The sequence below is a fragment of the Chionomys nivalis genome, chromosome 8 (assembly GCF_950005125.1).
Source record: "Chionomys nivalis chromosome 8, mChiNiv1.1, whole genome shotgun sequence".
Classification (NCBI taxonomy): domain Eukaryota; kingdom Metazoa; phylum Chordata; class Mammalia; order Rodentia; family Cricetidae; genus Chionomys; species Chionomys nivalis.
In genome coordinates, this window is record NC_080093.1 from 50,892,146 (window position 1) to 50,910,175 (window position 18,030).

Genomic DNA, 18,030 nt, shown 5'->3' on the forward strand with positions numbered 1-18,030 from the left:
TTTTAAGTTTTTGAGAGATTCCCACTACTTAGCCCAGCTGGATTCAAATTTGAGTCCCAGTGCTGTGGCTTTACTACCATTACAGGCTTGCACTACCATGTCTTGCATGAAAAGCTGTGGATGTGGGTGGTGGTGGTGGTTGCATTAGAGTGTGAATGTACCAAATACTGTTGAATTGTCCACATAACAAATGTTTGCCTCTGTGGTCTATTGCTAACTATAGTCCTGTCTCACTGTCTTTTCTCAGGTTTTTATCAGCCTTTTTCCACCAGTAGAATGTGTTTTGTTAGTCTCAAAGGGAGATTGTTGTTGAGTTCTTGGGGTATCATAAATTATGCCCAAAGCTATGTGTGAAGATTCAACTGCTGGTGAAGACAGGCTTTGCCTTAGACCACGTGCAGTTTCTGTTTGTTGCAGTTTTCTCCTGATGTGGGCCTACTTATTTCTGACAAGAGAGCAACAGATCTACAACTTACTTGAACCACTGTTTAAATGTTACCTTAAAAAAAAAAAAGAGGAGGAGGCAGGGGTCTTGTTATGTATATCTGGCTATCCTAGTATCATGTTGTCCAGGTTGTCCTCAAACTTGATATGCTCTCTCTACAAAAGGCTGGGGGTTGATTATTCACATGTTCTGCCAGGCCTGGCCCTTACTTAATTGTTGCTTTGACCCAGGAAATTCTGTAAGATCAGGATGGAAACAGTAATCCTAATGACAACTCCAAAATGAATAGTTGACCAGTTTGCTGGTAAGGCAGGCGCTTCATGTATGGAATGAGCATTATGGTGATCTGTTTTGAGGGGAAGAATGAATACCTGTATCTGTAGCTGGTGGTTTGGATGACCCCATTTGCCTTTTTTGGGATTTTTCTTTTTTTCTTTTTTTTTTTTTCTTTTGGTTTGGTTTGGTTTTTGGTTTTTCGAGATGGTTTCTCTGTAGCTTTGGAGCCTGTCCTGGAACTTCTCGAACTCACAGAGGTCTGCCTGCCTCTGCCTCCCGAGTGCTGGGATTAAAGGCATGGGCCACCACCACCCAGCTTCTCATTTGCCTTTCTTTATGCCTGAATTGGCTGTAGGTGAGATGGTGGCAGAAAAGATTCAGTGCTCACTGTAGTAACAGCATGATGATATGATAAGTTGAGTTGACTCCTTCAATGCTTAGTTTTCAGTCTGTAGATTATAGATTATATGTAATTTTTACATAGGTTATAGATTAGGAAGATTAGTATGTTGCATTACAGTGTTTTTTACTGATTTGTAGTAACAAAAGCTTTTTTTGTCCCCAAGTGGTGCTTAGGATGGAACTCGGGACCATGCCCAAGTTAGAGGAACTCTCTAGCATTGAGTCACACCCAGCCTGGAAATGCGTTTAACATTCATAACACATGGATCGACTTAGCTGTAATAAAAATTTCCAGAAATAGTGTTTACCTATACCATTTACTGGTTTATTTGTTTTGTTGTTGTTGTTTTGTTGTTTGGTTTTTCGAGACAGGGTTTCTCTGTAGTTTTGGAACCTGTTACGAAACTAGCTCTTGTAGACCAGACTGTCCTCGAACTCACAGGAATCCGCCTGCCTCTGCCTCCTGACTGCTAGGATTAAAGGCTGCTAGGATTAAAGGCATTATCGCTTCTGAAATAATTTCTGAGATTTACAGCATGTGCAAGCATATATCAATTATCTTTAAAGGTGGGTTATAAAATGTTTGAATCTTTTCATTTTTGTTAGGTATACCTCTTCTCCTTAAGCAGTTCTACCACATAAAGCAAAGGTTTTTTTTAAACACCTTATCAGAATGACCACTTCATATTAAATTGCATTTGGTAGATTTTATGATTAGACATGGTATAAGGATACTTTAAGATGCAGCTTCATGGGGCTAGAGAAATGGTTCAACAGCTAAGAGCACTGGCTGTTCTTCCAGATGACCGAGGTTCAATTCCCAGCACCCACTTGGCAGCTCACAACTGTAACTCTAGTTCCAGGGGATCCAATACCATCACACAGACATACATGCAGGCAAAACACCAATGCACATAAAGTAAAAATATAAAAAGGCCCTTCACAGAAGGTAAGGCTTCAACTTAGAAATATTAGAGGCCTACTGGGGGAATGAGAAACTTTCCTGCTATTTAAAGAAAAGATGATGTAGGTCTTGTCTTTAGACAGTTAAGCTGTTTTTTGTTTGTTTTAAATTTCTGCGTCCTCCCCGCCTCCTATTTCCCACCCCCTTAAGCTGTTATTTTTGCAAATAGAAGTGAGGTACAATGTTGACTCATGTTTAGAACAACAGTTGCTAATATATTTGAACGTTGAGAATAAGGTTTTATATAGCCTTGATCTCTGTAGCCAAGAATCCTGATTCTCCTTTCTCTACCTCCCAAGTTCTGGATTGGTTTTTACTTGGTTCTGGAGATGGAACCCATGTTTCAATCATGCTAGGCAAGTACTTTCCTAACTGAACCAATCTCCAGTCCATATGTGGTTTTTTTTTTTTTTTTACATTGGTTTCCCTCATTTAATCATGATTATTAAGTATCTTACTGACAGTAAGAGACAGAATCTAGGATTTTAGGTTCCAGGAGTTGTAGGCCAGCCAGATAAAACCTTATTTCAGAGACAAAACAAAAATTTAAAAAGTTCTTAGGTCTGTTTAGCCATAGGTTTTTCTCCGTTTTTGCTTTAGGTGGTATAAATGGGGTGACACAAATGCTTGGAAGGAGACTGAGCTTGGCTAGAACCCTGATGAGAGATGAGAGGTATAGGAGTATGTGGGTTTGGAGGTAAATTTTAAGTGCAGATCTTGATCTTACATCATTTCCTTCTAAGGCTTCTACTTCTGGACATAAAATTTCAGAAATCTCAGGGATTGTTTGTTTGGTTGGTTGGTTGGTTGGTTTTTCTAATAACAGAGTTTCTCTGTGTAACAGCTCTGGTTGTTCTAGAATTTGCTTTGTAGACCAGGCTGGCCGATTGAACTGCCTGTTGAGTTAATGGCATGCGCCAACACCACCAGGCAAAAGGTTTTATTTTTAATAAAGTATATATGTGCATGCGTTTCGGCACGTGCCATTAGAATACCCTGGAACTGGAGTTACAAGTAGTTGTTAGCTTCCTACTAGGGTGCTGGGAACTGAGTTTGTATCCTCTGGACAAAAAAAATAACAGTGATTCCTCTTAACTGTTGACCCATCCTTCTTGCCCCTAATTAGATTGTTTTACAAATTTAATTTTAGGTAAATTTATTGTCAGTGAAAAATTTTGTCTGTATATTTTAATGTCTTTTAAATCGTGTATTCATTTATTTTTAATTATGGTGGTTTGTGTGTCTGCATATGAATTTGTGCATGTGAGTGCTGGTGAATGAGGACAGACAAACAGGCATTAGATCCTCTGGAGCTGGAATTGCACTGTCAGACATAGGTAGTAGGTACTGAATTAACGTCCTCTGAAAGTAGTATGCAGCTAAGCATTGAGTCATCTCTGCAGCCCTTATTTGAATGTCTTTAAATGTTCACACTCTCAGAAACCATGATAGATATTTATTAGGTCTGAATTGATTGTTTTATAGTGAATTTACTTCTTTAGGCTTAAAGAGATAGCAGAAATAAAATTCAACTGGATGTCATGGCACACACCTTTGATCTCAGAGGCAGAGGGAGGCTGACCTGAGTTTGAGACCACTGTGGACTTCAGAGTGAGTTCAGGATAGACTGGACTACACAGAGAAATCCTGTCTTAAAACAAAATGTAAATTTCACAGGTTGGAAACCCAGTGACTGATTAAAACCTTATTCTATTTTGTGCATTCTGAGAATATCCATTAATCTTGAGCTTGGAGAAAGAAAAGTGGATGATTTAAACTAACAACTAAAACTGGAAGTCATACTCTACATCTAGGGAGCAGTGACTGCTTGGTAGAGAGGAAGGAAAAGTACATAATTTCATCCTTGTATCCTTCCTTTTACAGCGTGGTACCATGCGACGTCGCTATGAAGATGATGGCATTTCAGATGATGAAATTGAAGGGAAAAGAACTTTTGACTTGGAAGAGAAGCTCCACACTAACAAATACAATGCCAATTTTGTTACTTTTATGGAGGGAAAAGGTCAGTATCATTTTGGTTCGGATCCAGAGCCCCTTGATGAGAAGTCATTGACTCTAAGAACTGTGGCTTTAACATCTGTGCAACTTTAAAAATACTGCCTGTTGAGTATATATTTATTTTGTCTGAGCGCTCATTCTGCTAGATCTGAAGTAGGTTTTTTTGTTTGTTTGTTTTGTTTTGTTTTTTGTTTTTTCGAGACAGGGTTTCTCTGTAGCTTTGGAGCCTGTCCTGGAACTAGCTCTTGTAGACCAGGCTGGCCTCGAACTCAGAGAGATCCGTCTGCCTCTGCCTCCTGAGTGCTGGGATTAAAGGCGTGCGCCACCACTGCCCAGCTGAAATAGTCTTTTACTAGAATAAGAATGCTACCGGGGACTAGCCCCCCCCCTCCACTCTCTCTCTCCCCTCTCTCCTCCCCCCCTTTGGCTTGAGTTTAATTAAAAATAGTACAGACGTGGTGGCACATGCCTATAATCCTAACACTTGGGAGGTAGAGACAGGAGGATCAGGAAATGTTAAAGGCCAGCTTGGTTTACATGAAACCTTGATGAGAGGGAGAAAGGTACGATGAAACCCCTTTAATGAGGTGGGTTTCCTCATATGTGGTGTAGCTTTGGTAGTCACTTGGTAGTCAGAGGCAGCCTAGTCTACAAAACAAGTTCCAGACAGCCAGGACTGATACACAGAGAAACCCTGTCTCAAAAAAACAAATAACAAAAAAATTCTTTTATAATCTTTTTTCCTCTTTTTAGTGATTCCTCTCTAATGGTTTTCCCCTATATGCTTTCAGATTTTAATGTAGAGTATATCCAGCGGGGTGGCTTGAGAGACCCTCTGATTTTCAAGAATTCTGATGGACTTGGAATAAAGTAAGTGCTCTGGTGTTGGCCTGAGATGGCTACAAAATGACTGTTAAACCCAGGAATTCAGACAGTGGCAATGTTGAGAACCCAGAGCAGTAGGTATTTCAAAGTAACTTATCAGTTGCTTTGTGAAGTATGTCTCTTGTTTCAAAAGTAATTAATACACCTAGAAATGAAAAGTGTAGATGAGCTTAAAGAAACTTAAGTCTCTTGACTCTATAACTTTTAGATAATTGCTACTAACATATTTGTTTTTCTTTCTATATAAATTTATATATAATTTAATAATATATATTATATTACATATATTATATAATATAACAAATTCTATATATATTTATTTATATTTTAAAGCTAAACATGAAGATTGATATTTTTGTAGAGTTCTCCGTTCTTTTAAGAACAGATCCATACTGATTAGAGAAGTAGTGCTTCCCATTTACTGGTATTTATTTCTTAGGATGCCAGATCCAGACTTCACAGTGAATGATGTCAAAATGTGTGTGGGTAAGTGACAAACTTTTGGCCTCTTCATCTTTGAGGTTTAGGAATATCAAAGTATATATTTTATTAGAAAGAACTATTTGAGCTGGGCAGTGGTGGCGCACGCCTTTAATCCCAGCACTCGGGGAAGCAGAGGCAAACAGATCCCTGTGAGTTGAAGGCCAGCCTGGTCTAAACAGACTACAGTTTCAAGACAGCCAAGGTTCCACAGAGAAACCCTGTCTCAAAAAACCAAAAAGAAAAAAATAACTATTCTCTCAAAGGAATACCAAAGTTTATTTAAAAAATAATAATAATAAAACAAGTATATATGGAGAAAGTTAAAAAGTAAATATACATATTTAGGGGAACTTTTCTTCAAAGACAAAAGTTTTTAAATTTAGTTCTTCTAAAATCTAGACATGGATGATAACTGTTATATTCTGTGATCAGGCAATAAAACAGTATAAAGTCTTTCATATTTCCAACTAACATAGATGGAAAATGGAATTCTTCTGACTCTTGCTATTTTGTGGTATATGATAGTGCTATTTCTTAGTTTGGAAATTAAATATTTTAGCAGTACCTCTAGCCACTTAGACTCTTGTTAGACTACTAGGTAAACTTGCTTCATCTGAGAGGTGAAAGTCACAGCCCAAATTTTTCTGATCCCTGTATTATTCATGTCCTAATGCTCTGTGTTATTCTAAGCATCTGTCACCCATGTATTTCCTGGTACCTAGCAGAACTTATGGACCAAGTGCTCATTAAATCTGTTGAGTGATCAATACCCTTACCATTCCTTTCAAACACAGCTCCTTTAGAAGGCTTATATACTCTGTGTGAGTACTCACCATTATCCCTTTTTATTTTTGTTGTTATTCTAGGCAGAGAGGTTGTGTATACTAGGCTAATCTCAGAGTCACCATGTAGCCATGGATGGCCTTAAACTAATTACCTACCTGTCCTACCTTTTGAGTGCTGCAGTTATAGGCATTTGCTACCTTACCCAGATTATTTGGAGCTGGGGATCAAATCCAGGGCTTTGTTCATGCTAGATGAGCATTCTTTCAGCAACTGAGTATCTTCAGCCTTTCCTTCCTTCCTTCCTTCCTTCCTTCCTTCCTTCCTTCCTTCCTTCCTTCCTTCCTTCCTTCCAATTCATGTGCATTAGTGTTTTGCCTGCATAAGGGTGTCAGGTACCTTGGAACTGGAGTTACAGACTGTAATGAGGTGCCATGTGGGTGCTAAGAATTGAACCTGGGTCCTATGGAAGAACAGCCAGGGGCTGGGGAGATGGCTCAGAGGTTAAGGACACTGACTGCTCTTCCAGAGGTCCTGAGTTCAATTCCCAGCAACCACGTGTTGGCTCACAACCATCTACAATGAGATATGGTGCCCTCTTCTGACATGGAGGCTGTATTGTATATGTAATAAAAAAAGAACAGCCAGTGCTCTTAACCACTGAGCGGTCTCTCCAGCTTATCTTATTTTTTTCTTAGTCAACCTTTAGGAAAGTAAGGCAATAGGCATCCATAGCTTTTCTGTGTTGCCTTTTAAGATTTCTGTTTATTTATTTAAGTCAGGGTCTCTCAGATGTAGCCCTAGCCATCTTGGCAGACTGACATCAAATTCAGAGATCTGCCTACCTCTGCCTCCCAAGTGATAGGACTAAAGGCATGTTCCACCAACCTAGCTGATTTTTATTTTTTAGTGGTGTATATGTGTGTGGTGTCCATAAGTGCAGGTGCTCACAGAGGTAAGAGGCACTGAATCCTCTGGAGATGCAGGTAGTTGTGAGCCATAACATGAGTGCTGAGAATAGTACTAGGGTCTTCTGAAATGTAGCCCCTGCTCTTTACTGCTGAAACTCTCTCTAGCCCCTTGCATAGATATTCTCATGGTTGTCCTTCACAAATGACCTCCACAAGAATCATCTGGGAGGGCTGGAGAGATGACTCAGAGGTTAAGAACACTGGCTGCTCTTCCAGAGGTCCTGAGTTCAATTCCCAGCAACCACATGGTGGCTCACAACCATCTGTACTGAGATCTGGTGCCCTGCTCTGGCGTGCGGGCATACATCGAGGCAGAATGTTGTATACATAATAAATAAATCTTTTAAAAAAAATCATCTGGGATAAAGTACAAGCTCAGGGAGGTTTCTGGGAATATGGTAAGAGCCTTCTCCACCTACGTGATTATTGCCTTGATAGAGTGTGTCCATCTGTTTTAACTATTTTGGAATTTGGTTGAAGGCTTACGACTTCCAGGGAAAGATTTAGACGGTAAAGTTAATTTCTGGTTTTGCACATCCCCCAATCCTCACCAACCATAACCCATGAAGCAATTATGCATATTTTCAAAAAGCACAGCATAAAGATTTATAGGAGCCAGGATGGGTAAGAAAGGTCTTGTCATTGAAATATTGGAAACTTGTTCTGTTGTCAGAGATTGCTGTTTGTCCACCTCTAAACTGTTACAGTGTCCTTATGTTTGACCCCGGTTACTTCTATAGGAGTTAAAAGGCTGATAGAAGGCCAGGTGTGATGGCACAAAGAGGATATAATAGACCCTGTCTCAAAACTGTTGTGGTGGTGGCGCTGCACATCTTTAATCCCAGCGCTTAGGAGGCAGAGGCAGGCAGATCTCTGAGACAAGCCTGGTCTACAAAGGGAGTTCCAGGACAGCCAGGTCTATACAGAGAAACCCAATCTCAAACAAAACAAAAAGAAGAAAAAAGGCTAATAGATGCCTTCCCCTAAGTAAACATTCAAGACGAGGATATTCAAAAGCAGTAGTATTCATGGAGAAAGTTACATGTTGACCACACATGTTTAGGAGGAAATGCAAGCTCAAAAAAACAAAAAGACATAAAGCGCTTTCAAGAATTAAAAACAAAAATAGTATACATGGCACACCAATATACATGTAAGGAAAACATCCATACACAGAAAATAAAAAAAAAAACAGTTGTCTTAAATATGCACAAACCAATTGTGATTTGCACTCTTGTAATTCCAGCATTTGAGAGGCAAGATGAACATGAGTTCCAGGCAACCTGGGCTACATGACTATCAAATACTCTGTTATAGCAGTATAAAACAGATAAAGATGAAGCATGTAGGACAGCATCAAGCAGACAGTTGTATACTATGGGAATATTAGAAGAGAAAGGGACAGAAAATATTTGAAGAAATCCTGAAAATTTTTTATATTTTTGAAAGACATGATTAAAAGTATCCAGAATGCACAGTGATCTCAAAGACCCTCACAGAGACATGTTAAAATCAAACATTGTAAAAGCTAAAGACAAAACTCTTGAATGTTGCTCTTCATGCAAAGGGGTTCCTCAGTGAGATGTGAGCCAGTGCCAACATGTCTTTAATCCCAACACTCCGGAGACAGAGGCAGGTGGATATCTGAGTTCAAGGCCAGCCTGGTCTATAGATAGAATTCTAGGACAGCCAGAGATACACAGAAAAACCTTGTCTAGAAAGAGAATACCAAAAAAAATGCTCTAAGGCATATGACATAAATTAGAATGACAATATATTCTTCCTTTGAAGTTTAATGAGTCAAAATCTTGAATTAGAAGGTAAATATTGGCAGAGTAGATTTTAAAAACAAACAAAACAGTTCTATATGCTTTCAAGAAACTCGTTGAATTTCCACAGATTCAAATAAGTTAAAAATGGTGTGGTGGTTCATGTCTCTTAAATGTGAAATACATAGAAACCGTGTCTGGGGCTTGAGTGATGTCTCATTTTGTTTAAAAGCACTTGCTGCTCTTGCAAAGGATCTGGGTTTGGTTCCCAGCACCTATATGGCAGCACATAACCATCTGTAACTCCAGTACTGGATCATCTGACACCCTGTTCTGACCTCCACAAGCATGAGACAAGGTCAAAAGCATCAAACACATGTGGTACACAGACACATACAGGCAAATGCTCATACACATAAAATAAAATATATAAATTGGGGTTGGGGGAAAACAGAAACAGTATCTGTCAAAACACTGCATTCTAAGACGACTTCGTTCACAATTCCTATTCTTCATGTAAATGATCGTACATCATAGTTCTGAATGCTCTGGTAACACTGAGAGAATAAAACTGTTTTGCTCTGGTAACACTGAGAAAATAAAACTGTTTTTGTTGTGCCCAGAGAGTTCTTGAAGGAAGACATTCACTTTTATCTTAGAGAGAGAGAGAGAGAGAGAGAGAGAGAGAGAGAGAGAGAGAGAGAGAGAGAGAGAGAGAGAGAATGTGCCCAAGAAGGCTAGAGACATCAGATCCCCTTGAACTGGAGGTACAGGCATCTGTGAGCTGCCCTTGATAGAAGATGTTGGAATTTGAATTTAGGTCTCTGCAAGAGCAGTACACTCTCTTGACCTCTGCGCCATCTCTCCCATCTCATTTGTTTTATTGTGATTAAGTGTAGCATGAAAATTGCCATTGTAATCAATAAAGTACAGTTCAGTGTCATTGTATCTATTCATTGAGCAGCTACTATCACTATTTCCTTGCAGAACTTTCTCATCGCCTAAAACAAAAGTCTGTTAAGCAGTCATTTCTCGTTCTCTTCCCTGAGGCGCCTGGACAACCACTGATCTGATGCTTTCTAGATCTGGGTTTATCTAATATGTGTATTTCATATAAGTGGAATTATGTGATATATAGCCTTTCATCTATGACTTCTCACATAGCGTACTTTCCAGGTTTATTTGTGTGATAGTGTGGATTAGTACTTCATTCTTTTTGGGGTTTTTGAGCCAAGGTTTTTCTGTGTAACAGTCCTGGCTGTCTTGGGACTTTGATTTGTAGACCAGGCTGACCTTGAACTCAAACAGAGATCAACCTGACTCTGCCTGCTGACTGAGTACTAGGATTAAAGACCACTACACCTAGCTCTTAACTGACATTCTTGAGACAGATTAAGTCAGTCTTTAAACCTTCATTGAAACAGTGTATTTTAATAAATCTTTTGTCTTGAAAGTTACCCAATCCCTGTTTTATCTTTTATGAAATAAATATTGACATTTTTCATGTATAATTGTAGGATTATGTGAGTTATTGAATAAAAGATTCAGCACTTGACAGTGTAATAAACATGGCATAGGGAATGATGGATATTTTTAGCTGTGCCCATTGTCCTTTTCAATTTCTGTGGTTGTGACCAAGTAATGTCCTTGTGTATTACTAATTACCTCAAGTAAGAAAGCATAGTTTATTTTGATGTGTATATTGTATGCTTACTATACTTCAGAATATTTTAACTTAATAGGGTTTCTTTCACGTAGGGAGTCGTCGGATGGTTGATGTCATGGATGTGAACACACAGAAGGGCATTGAAATGACCATGGCTCAATGGACACGATACTATGAGACCCCAGAGGAGGAGCGAGAGAAGCTCTATAATGTCATTAGCCTAGAGTTCAGCCACACCAGGCTTGAGAACATGGTACAGCGACCTTCCACGGTTAGTCATTATCTGTTGTGTGATGTTTTCTCTTTCAGGTTTTTGAGGGGCCCACCAACCAGCTCCCAGATAAATTACATACAGAGGCTTATTCTTAATAATGAGTGCCTAGCCTTAGCTTGGCTTGTTTCTTGTCAACTTTTCTTAACTTAAATTTTCCTGACTACCTTTGCCTGTGGACTTTTATCTTTTTTTTTGTATACCTTTCTTTCCCTCTTAGTCTGTGACTGGCTGGGTGACTAGGTGGTTGGCCCCTGATGTCCTCTCCTCCTTGTTCTCTTGCTCCTGTTCTCCCTCCTCTCAGATTTCTCCTCCTATTATACTCTTTGCCTATCATCCCCTCCACCCTTCCTCCTGCCTCACTATTGTCTGTTCATCTCTTTATTAGGACCATCCGGTGTTTTAGACAGGCACAGTAACAGCTTCACAGAGCTAAGTAAAACATAAACCAAAGGCACACACCTAAAAATATTCCCCAACAATTATCATTTTCCCACATTCTCATTTCCACCAGAAGGTCTTGATAGTGGGAGAATTTTTATAACTTTGCACATGCCAAGATTAAGCTAAATGTGGAAAAGAGTATTGGATAATAGTAACTTTCATTTTTAAAAGACTTCATTTTCCAAAATCAATTAATTTTTATTAGAATCATTCTTATTTATATCCCCAAGAAATTAATTTGGGAACTTGTCCTTTCTGTGATAAGAAGAATCTTAAAATGTTACTGGAAAATCTGCTTAAGGAATTTCTGTCTTGTGTTTGCTAAGAAACTTAAGGAAATTATTGGGTTGGGGGTGGGGGTTGTGCCATGTGTGGTAGCATAAGCCTTCAGTCATAGCGCACAAGAGACAGAGGCAGGTGAATCTCTGTGGGTTTGAGTCCAGTCTGGTCTGCATAGGAAATTCTAGGATAGCATGTGCTGCATAATATAGAACCTATCTCAATAAATAAAAAGAGCAACTAAGGGAAAACTGGTTTAGAGCAAGGTAAATTTTGTACCCCCAAACTATCCACTTCTCCAGGTAAGTAACAAGTTGTTCAAGTAGTAAACTGGTAGTGATTTCATTTGTTTTTGATATTCTACTTTCCTGAAGTTAATTTTTAAAGGTTTATTTATTATGTATATAGTGTTCTGCCTGCATATATGCATGCACACAGAGGGCACCAGATCTCATTACAGATGGTTGTTGGGAATTGAACTCAGGACCTCTGGTAGAGCAGCCAGTGTTCCTAACCACTGAGCCATCTCTCCAGCCCCTGAAGTTAATTTTTATTTTACCTATCTTTTGGTAAAATAGTGGCTATCTATTCACTATTGGGAAAACTGTGTAGGAAGTGGAATTGACTTCACTTTTAGAATGTAACTATATGTAGGCCTTTGACTAAAAACAAAAATAGCTGGGCAGAGGGATGCAAACTTGTAGTTCAATCCCAGCATGAGCTGGAGGCAGGAGGATCAGGGGTTCAAGGTCATCTTCAGCTGGATGAGATCCCTTCTCAAAAACAAACAAACAAAAATTGTTACAGAATATTTGATCACACTGTGAATCCCAATATTGTGTTACTTATTGGAAAAACCTGTTTCTAGTTGTGTGGTTCCACCCTAGTACGCTGTACCTTTAATCCAAGAGTTTTCTGCTTGAATAATATAAATAGTATTAAATAAAATCAACCACAGGTCAAGAGACAGAGCAAGGAACCAGTTGACAGGAAATAAACAAGAATTATTAAGAAAAAAAATAGAGAGTAAGGAGTCAGAGAGATAACACGGGGAGAAGGGAGGAATATCCAGTTCAAGGGGGCTTGTTGAAGACAGGCTTCTTGGATGTCAGCTGTGTGCTTTCTCTGCCTCTGAGTTAGCAGGCTTTCACCCCAGCATCTGGTTCCCAGGTCTTTATTGGTAAAATCGAACAATTGAGATTTTGTTAAAAACATGTAATGTCTTTATATAGATACATACTTTCTAATAATTTGCAGTATTATCACTGTAGTTTTATTGGTGCTAGGGTCTATGTAGCTATATGACAGTTCTTTATGTAGTCCTGGCTGTCCTGGTTGGGTTTGAAAGAAGATTGACAAAGAATACTTCTTTGATGAATAGGCTATCAGCAGTGGAATCAACCTCTTATCATTCATTCATTTATTTTTGAGGTTGGGTCCCACTGTGTAGCCTGGCTTACACCTGCCTTTACCCCAAGTGCTCAGATTAATGGTGTGTTCTACTAATCATTTTTAATAAAGCATTCAGTAAAAAGGAAGCATGAAACCAAAGCATGGTGGTCCATGCCTGTAATCCTAGCATTTAGGTGGAGACGGGAGGGTTGCCTGGGCTACAGAGTAAGATTCTCTAGCTGTCAGTCCCACTAGCTCAGGTCAGCTATTTCTATGGGTTTGCCCATCATAGTCTTGGCAAACCCTTTGCTTGTAATATCACTCCTCCCTGTCTGTAACTGGACTCTAGGAGTTTGGCCCAGTGCTTAGCTGTGGATCTTTGTGTCTACTTCCATCAGTTACTGGATGAAGTTGTATGATGACAAGTAAGGTTGTCATTAATCTGATTACATGGGAAGGGCATTTTAGGTACCCTTCCCGCTATTGCTTAGAATTTTTTTTTTTTTTTTTTTGAGTGAAAGCTCATGATTTTATTGTCTTCATAACAAGATAAGCTTAGAACTGGATCACTTGGCCCTATCTCTTCTTACCACCTCCCAGTTCAAAATGCTTGCATCTCTTAATAGCCAGCATCCTCTTAGATCTGCCGTTGGGCTCAACACATTCCAGTCTCAGCACAATCTTTTTTGTAGTTTTAGCCTTTTTGCGGAAAATAGGCTTAGTCTGCCCACCATAGCCACTCTGTTTCCTGTCATAAAACTACTTTTCCTGGACATACAAAGAATCTTTGACTTTCTTGTACTGTGTCACTTTGTGGGGTTGGCGCTTGCCACATTTCTTGCAGAATGTCCGGCGGGCCTTAGGAATGATCACCATGTTGGCAGGTGCGATATCGACATAGAAAAAAAGTATTGCTTAGATTCTTAGCTGGGTTTATCCTTGTGGATTCCTGGGATTTTACCCAGTGCCTGGTTTCTTGCTAACCCCATAATGGCTCACTCTTTCAAGATATCTCTTTCCATGCTCTCCCTCTCTGTCCTCACAAAGCTCGATCTTCCCAATCCCTCATGTTCTCCTCCCTGTTCCCCTTCTCCCCTCCCCTGTCCCCTTCTTCCCTTCCCACTCCCTTACTACCCTCTCCTGCCACGTTACTGAAGAGATCTTGTTTACTTCCCCTTCCTGAAGGGATGCATGTATGAGACAGGATTTCTTTATGTAGCCCTGGCTGTCCTGGAACTTGACCTGTAGACCACCAGGCTTGGCCTCAGACTCCCAGAAACATGCCTGCCTCTGCCTCGCAAGCACTGGGATTAAAGGTGTGCGCTAACATGCCTATTTCAAAGATTTTAATATTTGTCTACAGTTAATCATCACAGTCTCGCTTTGATAACAAAACTTAGTTAAATTAGGAGCTTATTGCTAACCCAATAGTTTTTATATCACATACTGAATTTCTTTTTCTTTTTTATATTCTATTATTATTATTAGTTTTTTTGTTGTTTGTTTTTTGAAACGGGGTTTCTCTGTGTAGCCCTGGCTGTCCTGGAACGCGCTCTGTAGACCAGGCTGGCCTTGAGCTCAGAGATCTACTTGCTTCTACCTTTCCAGTTGCTGGGATAAAAAGCATGTGCCACCACTGCCTAGTGATTACCCCACCCCCACCCAAGTCCAGTCAAATCTTCAGAGTGAGTTCCAGGATTTTTAAGGCCTGTCACATCCACAAATTGAGTTTTAGGAATGCCAAGAACAAAACAAAAAACATTTTTATATGAGTGTGTGCACGTGCACATCATGGTACACATATAAGGGACTTGGTTGTCTCTTTCCACTGTGTGAGACTCAGGGTCAAACTGATGATGTTCTGCTGGGTGGTATGTGCCTTTATTTCTACACCAACTTCTCCAGCCCAGATCTTTTTATATTTTAGCTACTGTAACAGTGAGTGTACAGTTACCATCAAAGACTACCCTTTAAAAATTTTATAATTCACAGTTTCAACCTGCTATACCAGTATTGACAGAAGTTATAATCTATTGTTTTAAATCCATTTTGTCCAATGCTTGCTTTACAGTCACAGTAATGGAACCATTAGTCTTTGTTCTCTTTTTTATGTATTTCCAGAACGTTTGTCTTTTGTCTCTAAGGGTCACAGATGTTTAAATATTCTTTTGTGCTCTGTATATTTAAAGGAGTTTTTTTTTTTTTTTTTTTTTTTTTCCTATAACATTCTCTGTAACCCCACCTCTTAAATGTTTCTTCCTTTTTAAAGGTGGATTTCATTGACTGGGTAGATAACATGTGGCCAAGGCACTTGAAAGAAAGTCAGACTGAATCAACAAATGCCATTTTAGAGATGCAGTACCCTAAGGTGCAAAAGTAAGTTATTCACTCTTGTGTACTTTCTTAAGTGTTGATAGCAAGGAATATAGTCTGTCCCTTTCAAGCTTTGCTCTGTGCTAAATCATCAAATCAGTAGATTGTTTAAACAGTGGACTTTATAGTATCAAGAGTATGTGAGAAATTACATAGCACATGATCTCATGAATAATGGAAAAAGCTGTATGTCCTAGAAATGTGACTTTGAACTGCATTTCTTTAACAGAATATCATGGCTCATGCCTTGAGGCAGAGTCAGCTAGATCTCCTGAGTTTCAAGGCCAGCCTGGTCTAAGTAGAAAGTTCCAGGACAGCCAAGAAGCATAAAGACCTTAAAACAAAAATGAAAAGAAAGTAAACCTACTAGTAGTTTATTGGATGCAAAGTAGAATTCATTAGGAAGGAGAATGTCATTTTGGTGACTGGTTTCTCTTTATCAGTATACTAATATTGCTCCTTCTCTTTGGGGGCAGGTACTGTCTAATGAGTGTTCGAGGCTGCTATACTGACTTCCATGTGGACTTTGGTGGTACTTCTGTTTGGTATCACATCCACCAAGGTGGAAAGGTATGGTCATGGTTGGGATTGGAATTAGAAACAGATTATATGACTTGAATGCTTAATATATATAATCTGGGAATCAGTCTGTTAGGAAACATTCCCATTCATACCAGAAGAGAATTATAGATACAGTTGCCTTTGGTGGCTAGTCCATTGGAATTTTAGTATTTATGTAGGCCAGTGTCATTCCACCAATATTTGCCCAGTACTTGGAGAAATCTCAGTAATACTATTTCTAGACTGCAGAGCAGAATTCCTCAGGTGAAATTAAAAAGGTAATTCTTGGAGGACAATATCATTTTTTTACCTAGAAGAAAAGTAGTGTAGAGAAAGGGAACATAAATTTTAGATATATTGGCAAAAAAATCCAGTAAGTTAGGATTCAGCCAGCTCTCCCTGTCTAAAGATATTGGTCTGAAATGTGACCAAAGGAAATATTAAGTCTTTTTTTTTTTTTTTTTTTTTTTTGAGGATTTGAAAAAGTACCTTCAGTTCTAAAGAGTTATATTCCAATAATAATAAAATATATCTTTTCACAAGTTTTCTAAATGTTAATTTCAGAATTGAAATCTAGAGTTAATAGCTGAGGTTTGTAGTGTTAGCCTTTCTTCCAGTTGGAGTGACTTCATTCATTTATTAGCAGAACTGGAATTTTAAAAAGTATACAAGAATATAACCTAGGACATCTGGGTCTATATCCAAAATCTTTTGTTTATTTACATCTGTGTAGATGGGTCATAAGTTTTGTTCTGTTGATTTTAATTACTATATTGGGATAGGGCAGTGTCAGGTCGGTCTCTTAGAGTTATTAATTACACCTAAAGAATGGGGCTGCTTAAGCCTATAGCCAGAGTTTTTAAGAAACTGCCGAGGTAATAAGCCCACTTTTCCTTTTCTCTTGGTATTGTAGATAGGTTCTGCATTCTTACTTCTATAGCCATAATCCCAGGAAATCCAGATGGTGTCAGACCAGATCTGTTTGGTTAGGTCCTGAGTTACCCAGATAGTTGAGTCTGTAGGCTGGGAGAATTGTTTGTCTGTCTTCTACCTTCCAGTCTTCTTTATATCTGTTTATCATTTGAGGGAGACGACTGGATCATGTCAATGGCTGTTAACAGACTGAAGTTTTTTAACTCACAGGTCTTCTGGCTCATCCCCCCTACAGCCCACAACCTGGAGCTGTACGAGAATTGGCTGCTGTCAGGGAAACAGGGAGACATCTTTCTGGGTGACCGGGTGTCAGATTGCCAACGAATTGAGCTCAAGCAGGGCTATACCTTCGTCATTCCCTCAGGTAAGCAAAGTGGGGAAAGTATGTTGCTTTCTAGCACTTAGCCCCTTGTACAGTCAGCAGCAAACAATAGAGTGCTTGTCTGATTTTATGCAATACATGGAGAGGATGTTATTTTTCGGTTTTTGTGGGTTTTTTGGTTTTTAGAGACAGGGTTTCTCTGTAGTTTTGGAGCCTATCCTAGAACTCACTTTGAAGACCAGGCTGGCCTTGAACTCACAGAGATCGCCTGCCTCTGCCTTCCAGGTGCTAGAATTAAAGAAGGGTGCTACCACTGCCTGACAGAGAGAATGTATTTTAAAACAAAAAAATAAATAAAATAAATTAAAAGCAGTGCTTAAAGCCAGTGGTGGCTTCCCAAAAGATATACATGTTTAGATTACATATTAAGCCCAGTAATTCAGAATCTTTACACATGGAGTGTCCTCTCTAATGAAGAGCCACCTTTCCCTACCTGAGTGGGGTATTTTAATTGTATTACTTATTCTAAAATAAATGCATATAAAGAGTACAAATTTTGGGGTCCCTGATCTGTTTGAGACTCAGTACTACTTTGGCAAATACGTAAGTTTGGTTTTTTTGTTGAGAAGAATACATGAGATTATTAATAAACTATCTTACACATAGCTGATGCATAGTTGGTAGTTTATAAATGGAAGCAGCATTTATTAAAAGTTTCTTGCACTGGGGAAATAACTTAATGGTAGGGTACTTAACTTGCATAATACCCTGTGTTATATCTCTAGGAATTAA

General features: G+C 39.1%; 1 protein-coding gene and 1 pseudogene across 3 annotated transcripts in view; one reads left to right on the forward strand and one right to left on the reverse strand.

Moving 5' to 3' along the window:
• The window catches only part of Kdm2a (lysine demethylase 2A), a 75,826-nt gene that overhangs the window by 21,664 nt on the left and 36,132 nt on the right, over window positions 1-18,030 (forward strand). For all 3 annotated transcript variants that reach the window (XM_057777257.1, XM_057777259.1, XM_057777256.1), the window contains exons 3-9: window positions 3,972-4,110; window positions 4,898-4,976; window positions 5,431-5,477; window positions 10,756-10,934; window positions 15,319-15,425; window positions 15,899-15,992; window positions 17,127-17,280. In XM_057777257.1, the coding sequence (XP_057633240.1) occupies window positions 3,972-4,110; window positions 4,898-4,976; window positions 5,431-5,477; window positions 10,756-10,934; window positions 15,319-15,425; window positions 15,899-15,992; window positions 17,127-17,280 (799 nt within the window). The remainder of the gene's footprint in view (window positions 1-3,971; window positions 4,111-4,897; window positions 4,977-5,430; window positions 5,478-10,755; window positions 10,935-15,318; window positions 15,426-15,898; window positions 15,993-17,126; window positions 17,281-18,030) is intronic.
• LOC130879144 (60S ribosomal protein L36a-like) lies at window positions 13,605-13,925 on the reverse strand (annotated as a pseudogene).